This window comes from Mustela erminea, chromosome 7 (assembly GCF_009829155.1).
Source record: "Mustela erminea isolate mMusErm1 chromosome 7, mMusErm1.Pri, whole genome shotgun sequence".
In the NCBI taxonomy this organism is placed as follows: domain Eukaryota; kingdom Metazoa; phylum Chordata; class Mammalia; order Carnivora; family Mustelidae; genus Mustela; species Mustela erminea.
Window position 1 is genome coordinate 66714903 of NC_045620.1, and position 14421 is coordinate 66729323.

General features: G+C 39.5%; 1 protein-coding gene across 1 annotated transcript in view; it reads right to left on the reverse strand.

Annotated features, from left to right (window-relative positions):
• The window catches only part of TMEM131 (transmembrane protein 131), a 212579-nt gene extending 198569 nt beyond the window's left edge, over positions 1-14010 (reverse strand). Inside the window, exon 1 of the mRNA XM_032351980.1 lies at positions 13721-14010. Coding sequence (XP_032207871.1) covers positions 13721-13901 — 181 coding nt within the window. The 5' untranslated portion in view covers positions 13902-14010. The remainder of the gene's footprint in view (positions 1-13720) is intronic.
• Positions 14011-14421: the final 411 nt, after the last annotated feature.

A 14421-nucleotide genomic window follows, 5' to 3' on the forward strand; every position in this document is an offset into this window, starting at 1 on the left:
AATACTTGTTATTATCTGTCACTTTTATTTTAAGTGTCTTGGTGGGTGTGAAGCTGTACTTCATCTTCGTTTTGGTTTGTATTTCTCTGATGGCTAATGACACTGACCATCTTTTATGTGCTTATTGTTTGGGGAAATGCCTATTTAGATCCTTCACCCATTTTTAATTGGGTTGTCTTTTTTCTACTGAGTTGTAAGAGTTCTTTACATTTTCTAGATACATATTCCACATCAGGTATGTAATTTACAAAAATTTTTGCCTATTCACTTTTTTGACATTGCCCTTTGAAACTCAAAACTTTTTCATTTTGATGATGTCCGATTTACCTATTTTTCCTTTCACTGTTTGTGCTTTTGGTGTCTTATCTACCAGGGAAACTCAAGCACACAATCAATGCTGTGACAGGCTAAATGATGGCTCCTCAAGATGTCCACATCCCAATCCCCAGAATCTAGGAATGTTACTTTCTATGGCAAAAGGCATTTTGTGGATGTGATTAAGTTAAGGATTTGAGACAGGGGGATCATCCTGGATTATCTACAGGAGTCCAATGTAATTATATTGGTCTTTACAAGAGGGAGGCAGATTAGAGGATCAGAAGGCAATGTGCCAATGAAAGAAGCTGGAATGAATTAAGCAAGACAGTGGAGTAATAAGAGGAAAGGGCCACGAGCCAAGAAATGCAGGCAGCCTCTAGAAGCTCACAAAGGAGAGGGTTAATATCCTCCACTTAAACACCTGCAAGGAACACACACCTGTCGACATCCTGATTTTATAATTCTGCCCCTCAGAACTATAAAGCAATAAATTTGCATTATTTTAGGACACTAAAAACTGTGGTAATCTGCTACAGCATCAATAGGACATTAATACAGGGTACAAGGTTTTAATTGGGGGGCAGCCATATAGGCACTCCCTTACTCGTACATCCCAGACTCCCCAAATGAAAGCAGGTATGTAGCATAAACCACACAGACTTAAGATCTGTTTACAGAATTTCTATTCTATTCCACTTATTGGTCTATATACATACACCAATACCTTACATTTTGCAAGTATATAATTGCTTTACAGTATGTTTTAATAACTGCTTGTGCTAGTCACACCTCATAACTTCTCTTTTTCAGGGTTTCCCAGCATTCCTACATGTTTATTTTTCCATATGAACTTTAACATCAACTTTCCTAACTCTATAAAAAGTTGTGTTGGTATTTTTTTAATTGCATCTGTGCCAAATTAATGTTAACTTGGGGAGAGCAGACATCTTTATGATGTTGAGTTCTCCTATCCAAGCACAAGAAATGTCTCTCCACTATTCAAATCTACTTCTCTGGCTTCAGAAATGTTTTAAAGTTTTCCTCAGATTCTGCACATTTTTTGTTATTCTTAAAACTACTATTTATTGCTGCTATTACTTTTGATAACTTTTTGGCAGTATCTGAAATATTTCAAAAGCTTTTAAAAGAGTTTGGTAAAGAGGGAGAAACAAAGAAAGAGAAAAAAAAAACCATAAATAAAAATGTACACATCAGCTAGAGGGAACAAATGTGTGAATATGTGTGAGAGTGGCCTGTTAGCAGTTAACAGCCCAAGTTCAATTGGCATCATGGACAGACTTTCTAAAGGGAACAGAGATATGGTTTAATTCACCGTGCCAGTTCAGTGGGAGGGAGTTAAGATAATTGCTGCTGTGATGCAAATAGCCAAAACCAATAGCTTAGAGTAAAAACCTTAAGAAAAGTTCACCTGATACAGCATTAACATCTACCCCCTATTAATTCTTAAGACTAAAACTCTTTAAAATGTAAGAAATCTTCTATTATCAAAAACATCCAATTTCAACCAACTGCCACCATCATACTTCACAAGAGACACTGAAGGTATTCCCCTATAAAGATGAAAAAGATAAGGCCTGCTTTTTCACTATTTTTATTTAAGTGTTCGAACACTCTGGCCAATGTAAAAATTAATGTAAATGTACATATTAGTATTATTTAATAAGCTGTTATTCAATCATTTGGAGCCTAGAAAAATGGCAATTTCAAATGGTTCAACTTAATGTGTGTGTTTGTGTGTGTGAAAGGAAAATAGATGATATTTAAAAAGATGTCCACAAGTTCCAAATTTGTCTAATATTTAAATGCAATCCTAATCAAAAAGCAAACAAAGGGGCACCTGAGTGGCACAGTCAGTTAAGTGACTGCCTTTGGCTCAGGTCATGATCCCAGGGTCCTGGGATCAAGCCTGGCATCAGGGAGCCTGCTTCTCCATCTCCCTCTGCCGCTCCCCCTGCTTGTGCTCTCTGTCAAATAAATAAATAAAATCTTTTTTTATTTGCTTTATAAAAAGCAAATAGAAATTTTACATTTTCTTCAAAATGATTTTAGGGTTTGTAGAGAATAAAGACAAGACAGATAGTGTTTTTCAAAGAACAGCAATTTAGGGGGAGAGAATGACCTGCCAAGCCACCTAATAAAATGGACAAATGAATAAAGTAAGACAAAGATGTAATACTTAATATAAATTTAAAACAAAAATACACATCAGTTAGGAAAAAAAACAGAAGATCAAGTCATTCATCCAAGTATGTGACAGACTTTGCAAAAGGATATACTGTGTTTAACTCAATAACTGATATTAAGGCAACTAACCATTTGAGAAAAACAGATTCCCTACCTGATATCAACAGACTGATGAATTAGAGATTTTCATTTAAAAATAGAATCAGGGACGCCTGGGTGGCTCAGTCAGTTAGACCGCTGCCTTCAGCTCAGGTCATGGTCCTGGAGTCCTGGGATGGAGTCCTACATCGGGCTCCTTGCTCAGCGGGGAACCTGCTTCTCCCTCTGCCTCTGCCTGCCACTATGTCTGCCTGTGCTCACTCTATCTGACAAATAAATAAATAAAACCTTAAAAAAAAAAAAAGGAATTATAGAGAAAAAATACTGAATATGTTTTATGCATAGGGCTTTTTACACATAACAACAAAGGCAGAAACCATAAAGAAAAGAGTGACAGATTTGGCCAATAAATTTTAAAACTGATAATAAAAAGAAAATTGAAATGTAAAAAATTTAAATGCAAATGAAAATATGGGAAAAATGAAATCCGTAACTGTTCATTTAAGTCAATAAAGAAAAATCCAAACCCCAATGGAAAAATTGACAAAAGACAGGATCAAACAATACAAAAGAAATATAAACAGTAGGGCGTTGTCTGGGTGGCTCCGTGGGTTAAGCCTCTGCCTTCGGCTCAGGTCATGATCCCAGGGTCCTGGGATTGAGCCCCAAATTGGGCTCCCTGCTCAGCGGGGAGCCTGCTTCCTCCTCTCTCTCTGCCTGCCTCTGCCTACTTGTGATCTGTCTGTCAAATAAAATAAAATTTAAAAATCTTAAAAAAATAAAAAAGAACTACAAACAGCTAGCAAATGTATAATAGTATTCCCAGTAATTTTTTTAATGTGTCAGACACTGTGCTAAGAGCTTTTCACCCACCACCTCTGTAAATCCTTGTAACAACTCAAGGAGAAAGATGCTCTTAGCATCCTTACTCTATGGGTAATGAAACTAAGACACAAAGTGGTAAATCATATTTACCAAAGTCATACAGCCAGAAAGCAGAAGATGACCAGAGCCCAGAGCCACACTGTGAGTCACTATTTCCATTTCCCAACTATTACCTCTTAAGAGTCCTAGGCAAGGCTGTGAATTCTCTCACTGACTTAGGTCACTCACAAAGCACTTCTGATATGTTCTCTAACTCATTGCCATACACAGAATGGTGGTTCCCAGAATTCTTTCCTCACTGACACACATTTTGACAGAGGTCCATATGCAGAATACTACCTAGGATCACTCAGAATTTCCTGAGGTTCTGTGAATCTCAGAATACCAGCTAGAGCTCTTGACCTCTCCTCTCTGGACTTGAGGTACTTCTTACACCTGCCAAAATCAAGAGTTGGACACAACCAATGGAGCCACCCAGGTGCCCTGGTTCCTTATACTTGATAGACAGAAACTGTTCTCCATTTACTCATCCATATTTTATAACTTGTTTCATTTTTACAATGAACATGAATTTTTTGTGGAAGTGAAAAAAACTTTTTCAAACTGACCTCCAAACTGTATGCCTAGGAAGACTTACTATATATTATACTGTCTAATTTTATTGGAGATTAAAATCATGTATTATACTATCACAAGCAAGCACCTGCCAAGAGTACTGACAACCACAGAGGAATTGTAACCAAGAAAAGATGTGAAGAGTTAAAAAAGAAGGACTAGCACCCCACACAGGGCTAATATGAGGATTAAATGAGATAAGGTATGCAAAGCAATTAACACAGTGAAAATACTTGATAAACATTAGCCATCATCATTAAGTAATTACAGGCATTACCAGTTATAGGCAATGACTGCAAACATAATATATTCCCCAAATGGTGAAAAATCAAATTTGTATAAATACTAGCATTTCAGAAATACCTCTTCTTCTTCAATCAGGTTCATCTTTAATCGGTTATGGTTCACTACTTCTCTGACCAAGACAGGACTGAATTTGTTGAAACACTTAAAATTCTTGGTCCAGGAAGAACATGACCCAGTCCTTAACCTCCAAAAGATCACGCTCCTATATGAGCACAAATAAACCCAAATGCAGTTGGGAAGGAATTGACAATATTCAGAAATTTTCTATTTACAAGAATTTCTAAGATCCTATTAAAATTCAATCTAACTTCTTACATCTTCTTCTCTTCAACATAAGTCTCAAGTAACCTTTTTTCACATCCAGACAGAACCCAAGAGAAGCCCCCAGTACCATGAGGTAAACCTTTAAATATGAAATAACTCCCCTACATCCCTACATGTGAAAGATCTGAAAAGAGAAACTGACTTGTGGTAGTCCTATCTACTACTTCATTTCCTATTTGCAAATCAAGAAGCAATACTTCAGATGAAGTCACCAATTCACCAAGCATTTTTAAAAGTGTTCCAGTCTGAAAAGTGTTAAAGTGTTCCACTGCCCTCTCCTTTTTTTTTTTTTTTTTAATTTGACAGACAGAGAGAGAGAGAGAGATCACAAGGAGGCAGAGAGACAGGCAGAGAAAAAGAGGGGGAAGCAGGCTCCCTACTGAGCAGAGAGCCCAATTCGGGCCTTGATCCCAGGACCCTGAGATCATGACCTGAGCTGAAGGCAGAGGTCTAACCCACTGAGCCATCCAGGCACCCCCAACACACTGCCCTCTCTTATGCACTGCTCTACTAAAAAACTTCTGGAATGACAAAGTTTAATTACAAAGAGCTTTGAGATAAGCTTAAGATCTAGACAGCACCTTTCTACTATAAATAATTCCTTAGAAAATCTTCTGCTTCCAATTTAACCATTCTCAAAAAAAGAAAATCCAGGTAGGGCCCTTGCCATACCCTGGATACTAACTGCTAATTAATTTGTAGCAGTAGGGTTGTCTTAGCCTATTTCTCAAACTTGACTGCTGCAACAGTTTTTCACTATTACATGTTTTGATCCAAATGTAATACTGTAACTATATAAAAATAATTAGCTAAGAACCAAAGTTAGACTGTCATAACATTTTGCAATCGTAACTGATTTAGAAAATAGTCACAAATTTCTTAGAACTTAGGATGACTTAAAATACATTTCGATGTATAGGTAAGCAATCTAAGGAAATACTTTAAGCATGTAGAATTTTTTGTTTCAAATACAGAGCATGTTTCTTTTCTCAAACACTACAAGTTCACAACATGAAGTCACACAATAATTGAAATAATTTGTTCAAAAATGCAGGTTTGATTTATAGTAACATAAAAATAAAATATCTAAGAATAAATATAATAACCAAGAGGAGGAAGGCTTGTACACATCGAAAACTACAAAACGCTGCTGAAAGAAATTACAGACAACACAAATAAATGGAAAGACACCCCATGTTCAGAAACTAGAAGACTTAATACTATTTAGATATCCAAACTATCCAAAGCAATTTCAAGATTCCATGCAATCCCTATCAGAACAAGAGCATTTTTTTGCATAAACAGAAAAAGCCATCCTAAAATCCATATGGGATTTCAAGGGACCCAAAACAGCCAAAACAAACTCTGAGGACTTACATTCCTTGATTTTGAAACATGTAACAAAGCTACAGTAATGGAAAGTGTGGTAACTGCATAAAGAAACAAATAGACTGGCAGCCTTTGCCTTCATCTCAGGTCATGGTCCCCGGGTCCTGGGATGGAGCCCCGCATCAGGCTCTCTGCTCAGCAGGGAGGCTGCTTCCCCCTCTCTCTGCCTACTTATGATCTCTGACAAATTAAAAAAAAGAAAGAAAGAAAGCAATAGACGAATTGAACAGATCCCAGAAATAAATTCTCATATATAGTCACATGACCATCATGCAAGGTTTCCAAGACCACTCACTGGAGAAAGGACATCTCTTCAACGAATGGTGGTGGGGAAACAGGGTATTCACATGCAAAAGAATGAATGTGGACACTCATCATACATCTTATACAAAAATGAACTGTAAACAGACTAAAGAATAGAAAGATCTAAAAACTAAAATTCCTAGAGAAAATGGGAAAAGCTTCATGACATTGGACTTGTCAATGTTTCCTCAGTAGGACATTAAAAGTACAGGCAGCAAAAGCAAAAGTAGACAAATGGAACATCAGACTTAAAAACTTCTATGTATCAAAGGTTACAATCAAAAGAGTAAAATTGAAACCAACCCATGGTTTGAGGGAAAACATTTGCAAATCATCTGTCTGATGAAGAATTAATAACCAGTATATATAAAGAACTCCTCCAACAACAGAAATAACCCAATTTAAAGGTGGTCAAAGGACTTGAGTAGATACTTCTCAAAAAAAAAAAAAAAAGAGAGGAAGAGAGATAAATGGCCAAAAAGCCTATAAAAAGATGTTCAATGTCACTTACAAAAATGCAAATTAAAACCAGAATGAGACATATCCTAATATTCATTAGGATAGCCACTATAAACTAATAAAAATAAGTGTTGGTGAGAATGTGGAGAAACTGAACCTTTGTGAACTGCTGGTGCAGCTACTATGGAAAACAGTATGGCAGTTGTTTAAATAATTAAAAACAGAACTACCATATGACCCAGTGATCCCACTTGTGGTATATATCCCAAAAGAATTATGAGCAGGATTCAAAGGCACACCCATGTCCACAGCAGAATTATTGACAAAAGCTTTCAAGCAGCAAAAGCAATCCAAACGTCCATTGACAGGTAAATGGATAAATGAAATGGAAAAAAATGGTCTATAAGTATAGGAGAATATTATTGAGCCTCAAAAAGGAAAGAAATCCTGTCACATGCTACAATATGATGAACCTTCAGGACATTATGCTAAGTGAAATAAGCCAGTCACAAAAAGGTATTCACTCTTGGTATCTGCATGATACCACTTACATGAGGTATCTAAAATAGCCAAGTTCATCAAAACAAAGTAGAATGATGGGGCAGGAGCAGGGGAGAGGGATGGGGAGCTACTGTTCAGTGGATATGGATAGATAGTCCTGGAGATCTATTCCACAAAGTGAGTATACTTAATACTACTGAACTGTATTCTTAAGATGGTTAAGATGGTAAATTTTATGTTATGTGTTTTCTTAAAATTAAATAGAAACAAAGCAGGTTTGACACTTGATTGTGACAGACATGTCAAGGATCTTCTTAGACCTTAGGCATTTTTCAGACCTTTGTTCTAAGTGTTAAATGTAACAAAATGAATCACACTAAGAGTTATGGCTTTCTAAAAATCTTTCTAAGGCAATCTCACAGGAATGAAAGAAAATTGATTTAGTACTATAAATGAAACCACGTAACCCAAAAATGCCTTCATAAGAATGAACAAAGCACTAGAAATGAACATCTTTGGGAGCTCCTGGACCTCTAACAGAAGTCTCAGAGATTTCCCCATTGTCAAAAGCCAATGCCACTTCCAACCTTTGGATTAATTCTAGTTCCTTTTAATCAGGGCTAATTTCTGAGACTATCCCACATGTCTAGATTAACCTATCATACCAATCTAGAACTAAGGATTATTCACAAAATTTAGTCTTAATCTTGACCTAAGAATATATCAGGTACTTAAATCACTGAGAACAGAATCAGTAGCTTTCACTACCAAGTATCTGTTCCCAAGATTATCCACTGGGTTTCCTTTTACAAATGTACATGACTGGGGTGCCTGGGTGGCTCAGTCATTAAGCATCTATCTGCCTTTGGCTCAGGTCATGATCCCAGGGTCCTGGGATCAAGCCCCCACACCAGGCTCCCTGCTCAGCGGGAACGCCCTTCTCCCTCTCCCACCACCTCCCCCCCACCCCTGCTTGTGTTTCCTCTATCGCTGTGTCTCCCTCTGTCAAATAAATAAAATCTTTTTTTTTTAATGTACATGATCCAGAATGGCCTTGTAATCATTTTAATGGTTAACAATATGGATGACACAGATGTCTAAAGTTGTTATTAAAAAAAAAAGTACACTTCACTGGAATACTGAATACATTGCCTCTGCAGGAACTGGCAGTTCTGTTCTTTATCCAACTGGTATACATCAGAATCTCCTACCTTAAGTACTCATCCAGGATTATATATTTGGTTCTAGGAACAGACAGCTTTGGATGGAAACCTGGCTCAACTACCTACGAACTCTGTTACCTTCGAGAATACTACTTAATTTCTCTGTGCCTGTTTTATAGATTGGGGTATATAAGAATCTGAAACCTTAAAATCCAAAAGTTACAAATGTGTGATTTACTTAAGTGTATATTGCTCAGTTATAAGGAAAAACAACATGCAGGGAAGAAAAAAGTAGTGTCACCCTATGTCCAATTAAGCAGAATTCCTAATGACACCAGCGACCAAGGTCCAAGTTTCACCTGTACTCTTGACTCTCAGCCCAGTCGCAGGTAAAAGGGGAAAGATAAGGTCATTTCAGGTAAACCTTCATTTAAAACCGAATGCCTGTTATGTACATACATAGCAGTTGACAGAGGTTCAAAAATTCTGGTCTGGGTGAAGAAATGTCACCCATAAAATAATTTAACTTGCTAAATGTTCAGAATGAATAACAAAGCCAATGTGAACAAAAATGGAGAAAGTCCAGAGGTGAGAGCCCACCACAATGCCTCTGGCTGTAGGTCGTGGGAGAGCTGACTAAGAAGGGGAACGGACATTGACATCACTTGCTAAGGGTCAAAAACAAGACCAATGTGGCAGAAAGAACAATCACAGCATTAGTAAAACTGGGAACCAGAGATGGTGTGATTATTCTGCCCTGGACATGTGCAGTGCATGCTGGTGGCTGGACACACGTGTGAGGGAAGACATCCCGTAGGCGACGGGAGAGCAGTTGACCGAGGACTAAGGCAGAATGATAACCAAGAACTACAAAGTCCTGGAAATGAACGGGGAAAAGTTCCAAGAAGCAGCTATCAACAGTGTCTGATGCTGCTTAAAACAGATAGGAAAAATTCAGCCATAGAAAAATGGCCTCTCCATCTGCCAAGGCTGGTCAGAAAGCTCAAGCCACATGCAGATGAAAAAGAGATTCTAAAATATCAAAGACTCAGCAATGATTTCATTTTCCCCCATGAGTAGTCTGGCTTATTACTACTCCGGATGATAACAAATTAGATGATTTTACATCTACTCTCAAAGCTGATCTTCTTGGCAAGTGTCTATGAGGACCCACTGAAAGGATTATAAAGAGAAGGAAAATAGTCATTAACAAGAGAAAGAGAGGATACATTTTTTCCAACTACAGGATTCCACAGCTTCTGGCAGTAGCAAACAGCTTTTAGTAAAAGTAAGCCAACAAAAAGTTCATTAGGGAAGCACTGTTAACAAAGTAATATTCTACTCACTGGGCTTTAAAGAATAGCCATTCTACCACCATACAAAAGATCAGAACAACTCACTCTTAAGAAAAACAGTTCTAAAAATATTTTTACATTAAAAAGTAATAATTTGATTAGAAAAAAATACCACTCCTAATCAATTCTACCATCCTAAGACAAATTCCCTAATCACATCTTCATCTCTTCTGACCTTTATTACTAAGTATTTTGTTCATATGTTTTATAGATAAAATACTTTTGGACCCTCCTCCTGTGTCTGTCACAAATACAAACTTAAAAACAAAAATTTCTACACAAAACTAATACATCCAGCAAAAAAATTTAAAGGTCCTTGGGACATCTGGGTAGCTCAACTGGTTAAGCATCTGCCTTTAACTCAGGTCATGATCCCAGGGTCTTGGGATAGAGTCCCACGTTGGGCTCCCTGCTCAGTGCAGAGCCTGCTTCTCCCTCTCCCTGCCACTCCCCTTGCTTGTGGTAGCTCTCTCTCTGACAAATAAATAAAATCGTTAAAAAAAAAAAAAGTCCTAATAAAGATTATCAAACTTTGCCTTGCCATTAATAGACAATGAATACATGTGACACTGAAATTTATCACAGACTCAAACAACCATATTCCTGAAAATCTGTCCAAGTTTATATCTACTAGATACATAAAATGCAGCTTTTTATTTATAATAAAAGATAACCATGCCTTCCAAAAACCCATTTGACAGTGAAACTTTATTACCTGATATAAGATGCATTTTTAAAAAGCTCTTCTTTGCTGGCTACAATGGGCAGATTAATAAATCAAAATACTACTGGGGCGCCTGGGTAGCTCAGTTGGTTAGGCATTCGACCCTTGGTTTCCACTGAGGGTCATGTAATTGAGTCCTGCACTGAGCTTAGTGCTCAGCATGGAGTCTGCTTGCCCCTCTCCCTCTGTTCCAATTTCCTTCTCAAATCAATAGAAATCATTTTAAAAAATCAAAATACTACTAAGAATTGTATGTTTAACACACATACACATATTTTCACTATAAAGATCAATTTCCACTATTCTCAACATCTAGATCTTCACTTCAAAGAATATTTTGACACCAACCCAGAATAAGTGAGTTCTCTGTAGTAATCATAGTAACTTCCTCCTCTCCCAAGTCTTTCAAAAGCCTTACAAACTGCAGAGCACAGCCAAAGCATTCTTAAAGGTCCCTTTTCTCTGAAGTAATTATACACTCCCACTGATCAGTAAAATTTGATGTTAAGATACAGGAATGTTAAAACACTCAGGATGTTAAGACAAGGAATAGGCTCACACTTCTGACTTAAGGAAATTAACATCTAGTCCAAACATAAAAAACTGCACTAGATAATGCACTTAGCTATTTCTGCTGTTTTTCTTCAAGAGACAATGAGTTTTATTCTGTTGTGAAGATTTTCTAGTGAAATTCTGCTGCAACTGAGGGAAAATATATAAAATACAAAATACCCAAAGAACCATCATTAATATTGCAGGAAAATCTTAACTTTGAAATACTAGTTTATACTACTAAAACACAAAAATTCCTCAAGGTATAAATTGACAAACTGAACTCAACTACCTTCACAAATCTGCCCAGGCTTCCTGAAAAAACTAAACAGCACGTTTTTAGGGCAAATGCTGTTATTTGCGACCCATCAGGTGCCAAACTCATGGTATCACAATCATGTAAAAATCTATCTCATTTCTTCTACTGAACTCGAACAAAAACAATACTATAGTTTGATCAGCAAGAAGGCTCAAAGCATAGGCCATTTTTGGAGCAACCTCCACAGAAGATTTGATTAGAACCAGATTTCATATATGATGGGTAGAGGCTTATGTTCTAAATCAGTATAATTATCGTCAATATCTTGACTAGCTTGTCTGTACACTGAAACCGTTCTTAAAGACACCACATCTCCAAACACCACAAAAGGTGTTTGATTCTGCCAGGACCACTAGTCAGCCACATCTTTTCAGACTTCACACAGTGGCAAGAAATTCTCCTCATCTGAGCCTTAGACTTATCGGTATTAGAGACGTTCACTAAAACTTATAAACTAAACAAATAGGAAATTAACAAATATAATTTAGGCTGATATTTCACAAACAAGGGATTTGTTAACTATACACAGGAAATTAGCATATATATGGCTGTGGGAGGAAAAAGCAGCAGAAGGATAATATAACCTTAATGTTTTACGAGATTCAATCATTATTTTATTTCCCTGTGCTAATGGCCCATGAAGATAGTCATTCACTCAAACAAATGTTAAATCCCTACTGTGTGCGTGGCACTGTACAAAGTAAGCAAAAGAACATAAAAAGCAAGGACACAATACCTGCCAAGGACTATCTGAAACAAAAGGAGACATGCCCATTAAGTTATTGTACTGTTTTAGCTTTATTGGACACCAACTACATGCCAGACCATACTGCACACCAGAGAGGAACAACAGTAACAATAATCTAACTGCAGATCTGTAACCAATCAATGAACTATGACAATAACAGGCCTGACTACTCCTAAAGCAGCAATATTTTATTCTGGAAATAATCTTGCCTCTGTCAATTAATTCTTTCAATGGATGGCAATACTCTGAATAATTTCCACCAACATTAACCCAAACTAAGGTTGCTTACAGAGTTAAATGAGAGAATGTAATGTTTTGAACAAAAATAAATAACAGTAGAGAGAAACACATTTGTACTTTAACATTAATTTGGTTTGCATTTGGCTACTGCCTTCAACATAAGTAACAAGTGACAGTCATAAAGCAGAACACCAACCCGAAAGTTACTGTGGCAAGACATTATTTTCTTGTCGTAGCAGTACAGTGGGAAGTGGAAGCTAAACTAACAAGTTTTGCTAAGCTTTTTAAAAATCACTCACTTTTAGTGATTTCTTTGTGAAAGGTCTGTGACCACTCATTTCCCCTAGGCTCAAAACCAAGTAGTGCCAACACAACTACAGATTTGGTCCTCTAGGTTACAAAATAATTTTTAACCCTGTAGAACTACCAGTTCTACAGTCATTCGATACTAACGAGCTTTTTAAAAATAGGGATCAGCCCTTAACCTAATTACAGATAAAGTTTTGCAAACTAGAAACGGTATTCGTTTTTAAACTCTTCCACATTAAAGATGACACTCAATCTTAAAAATGTAAACAGACTTACTAGAGAACTAAACAGAATTGTGTTATATACACCGAATTGGTGGTTAAACAATCAATACGGCAAAGGGATAAAGGAGAGGGGAGATGAAGAAACAAGATTCCTCTCCAAGAAATGTCTGAACTAATTCAAAGTGAAATTTCGGTAAGCTATGTTTTGAACCTTTCCACCAGTCTTGCTATTTTCACTACGACATTTTCTGTGTGCCCGCCGTTATTAAAATCACAACCAAAGGGTGGGGGAGGGTCCTAAAATGTGACTATTAACAGCAATCAAGTCTAAAAATATGCCCCTCCTACACAGTGGGCCAAGTGGCAAGAAGATATGAGAACTCAGGAAGTTTTGAAATGGCACTGACAGGAGTCAAGAGGAAAGACAAGGGGAAGGAATCACGGAGAACAAGAGCAACTCCGTGCAGCAAACGCCGCGAGTTGGCATCCGAACTGCAAGTTCCTGGCTCGGGACGGGACTCGACCGAGCAACTTCGCGCCGGACGGAGCTGCGCGCTCGGCCGCTCTCCGAGCCCCGAGCCGCACCCCTTCCTCCCCGATCGCAGCCCCGCGGCCGCCTCCGCGAGGGCGCGCTGACAGCCGCGGGGCCGGGCCTGGGAGATGCCGGCCGGCTGACACCCACCTTCTTTCTCGGCCCGCGCCGCGGCCACTACGAGGGTCATCACCAGGTGCAGCGCTCCCAGTAGGCCCGCGGCCGCGCTCCTCGGGCTCCCGCCGCGGCTGGCCGCGGGCTCCACACCGGCCCCTGCGGACGTGGAGGCGGCGGCGGCTCCTGCTGCTCCTCCTCCAGCCCGCTTCCCCATCCCTGCCGGCCGGGGGCCGCCGCGCTCGAGCTCCGGCGCGGCCCTTCTCGGCGAGGCGGCGGCAGGGGCGGCGCGGGAGCCGTGGTCCGGGCTCTGGCCGCGGCGCCGGGGGCGAGGGCAGTTCCGGGCCCAGGGCTCGGGCTCCGGGCGTGGGTCTGGGTCCGTGGGTGCGTGTGAGCAAGAGTGTCAGTCACGGCCTCGGCCTCGGCATCGCCTACGGAGAGTCGAAGCGGAGAGGCCACGGGTCAAGCACGGCAGGCGGCCATACTGGAAACGGGCACGGGCCGCGGGCTCTGGGCGCTGGCTTGCGAGGGGCGGGGCGCGGTCCTGGGCACCGCCCCCGTCGTGCCGTCACCTAGGGGGCCGGCAGGTCAGTCAGTCTGCCCCGGAGTCCGTGGGCCCGAATTTCTTGTCCCGCTCTCGGATGCCCACGGCTTCACCTGCCGGACGGGACACGGGCAGTACAACCCCAACCTGTCACCGCTGCCCCGCGGAGGAGGAGGAGGAAAGCAGGCCCGGG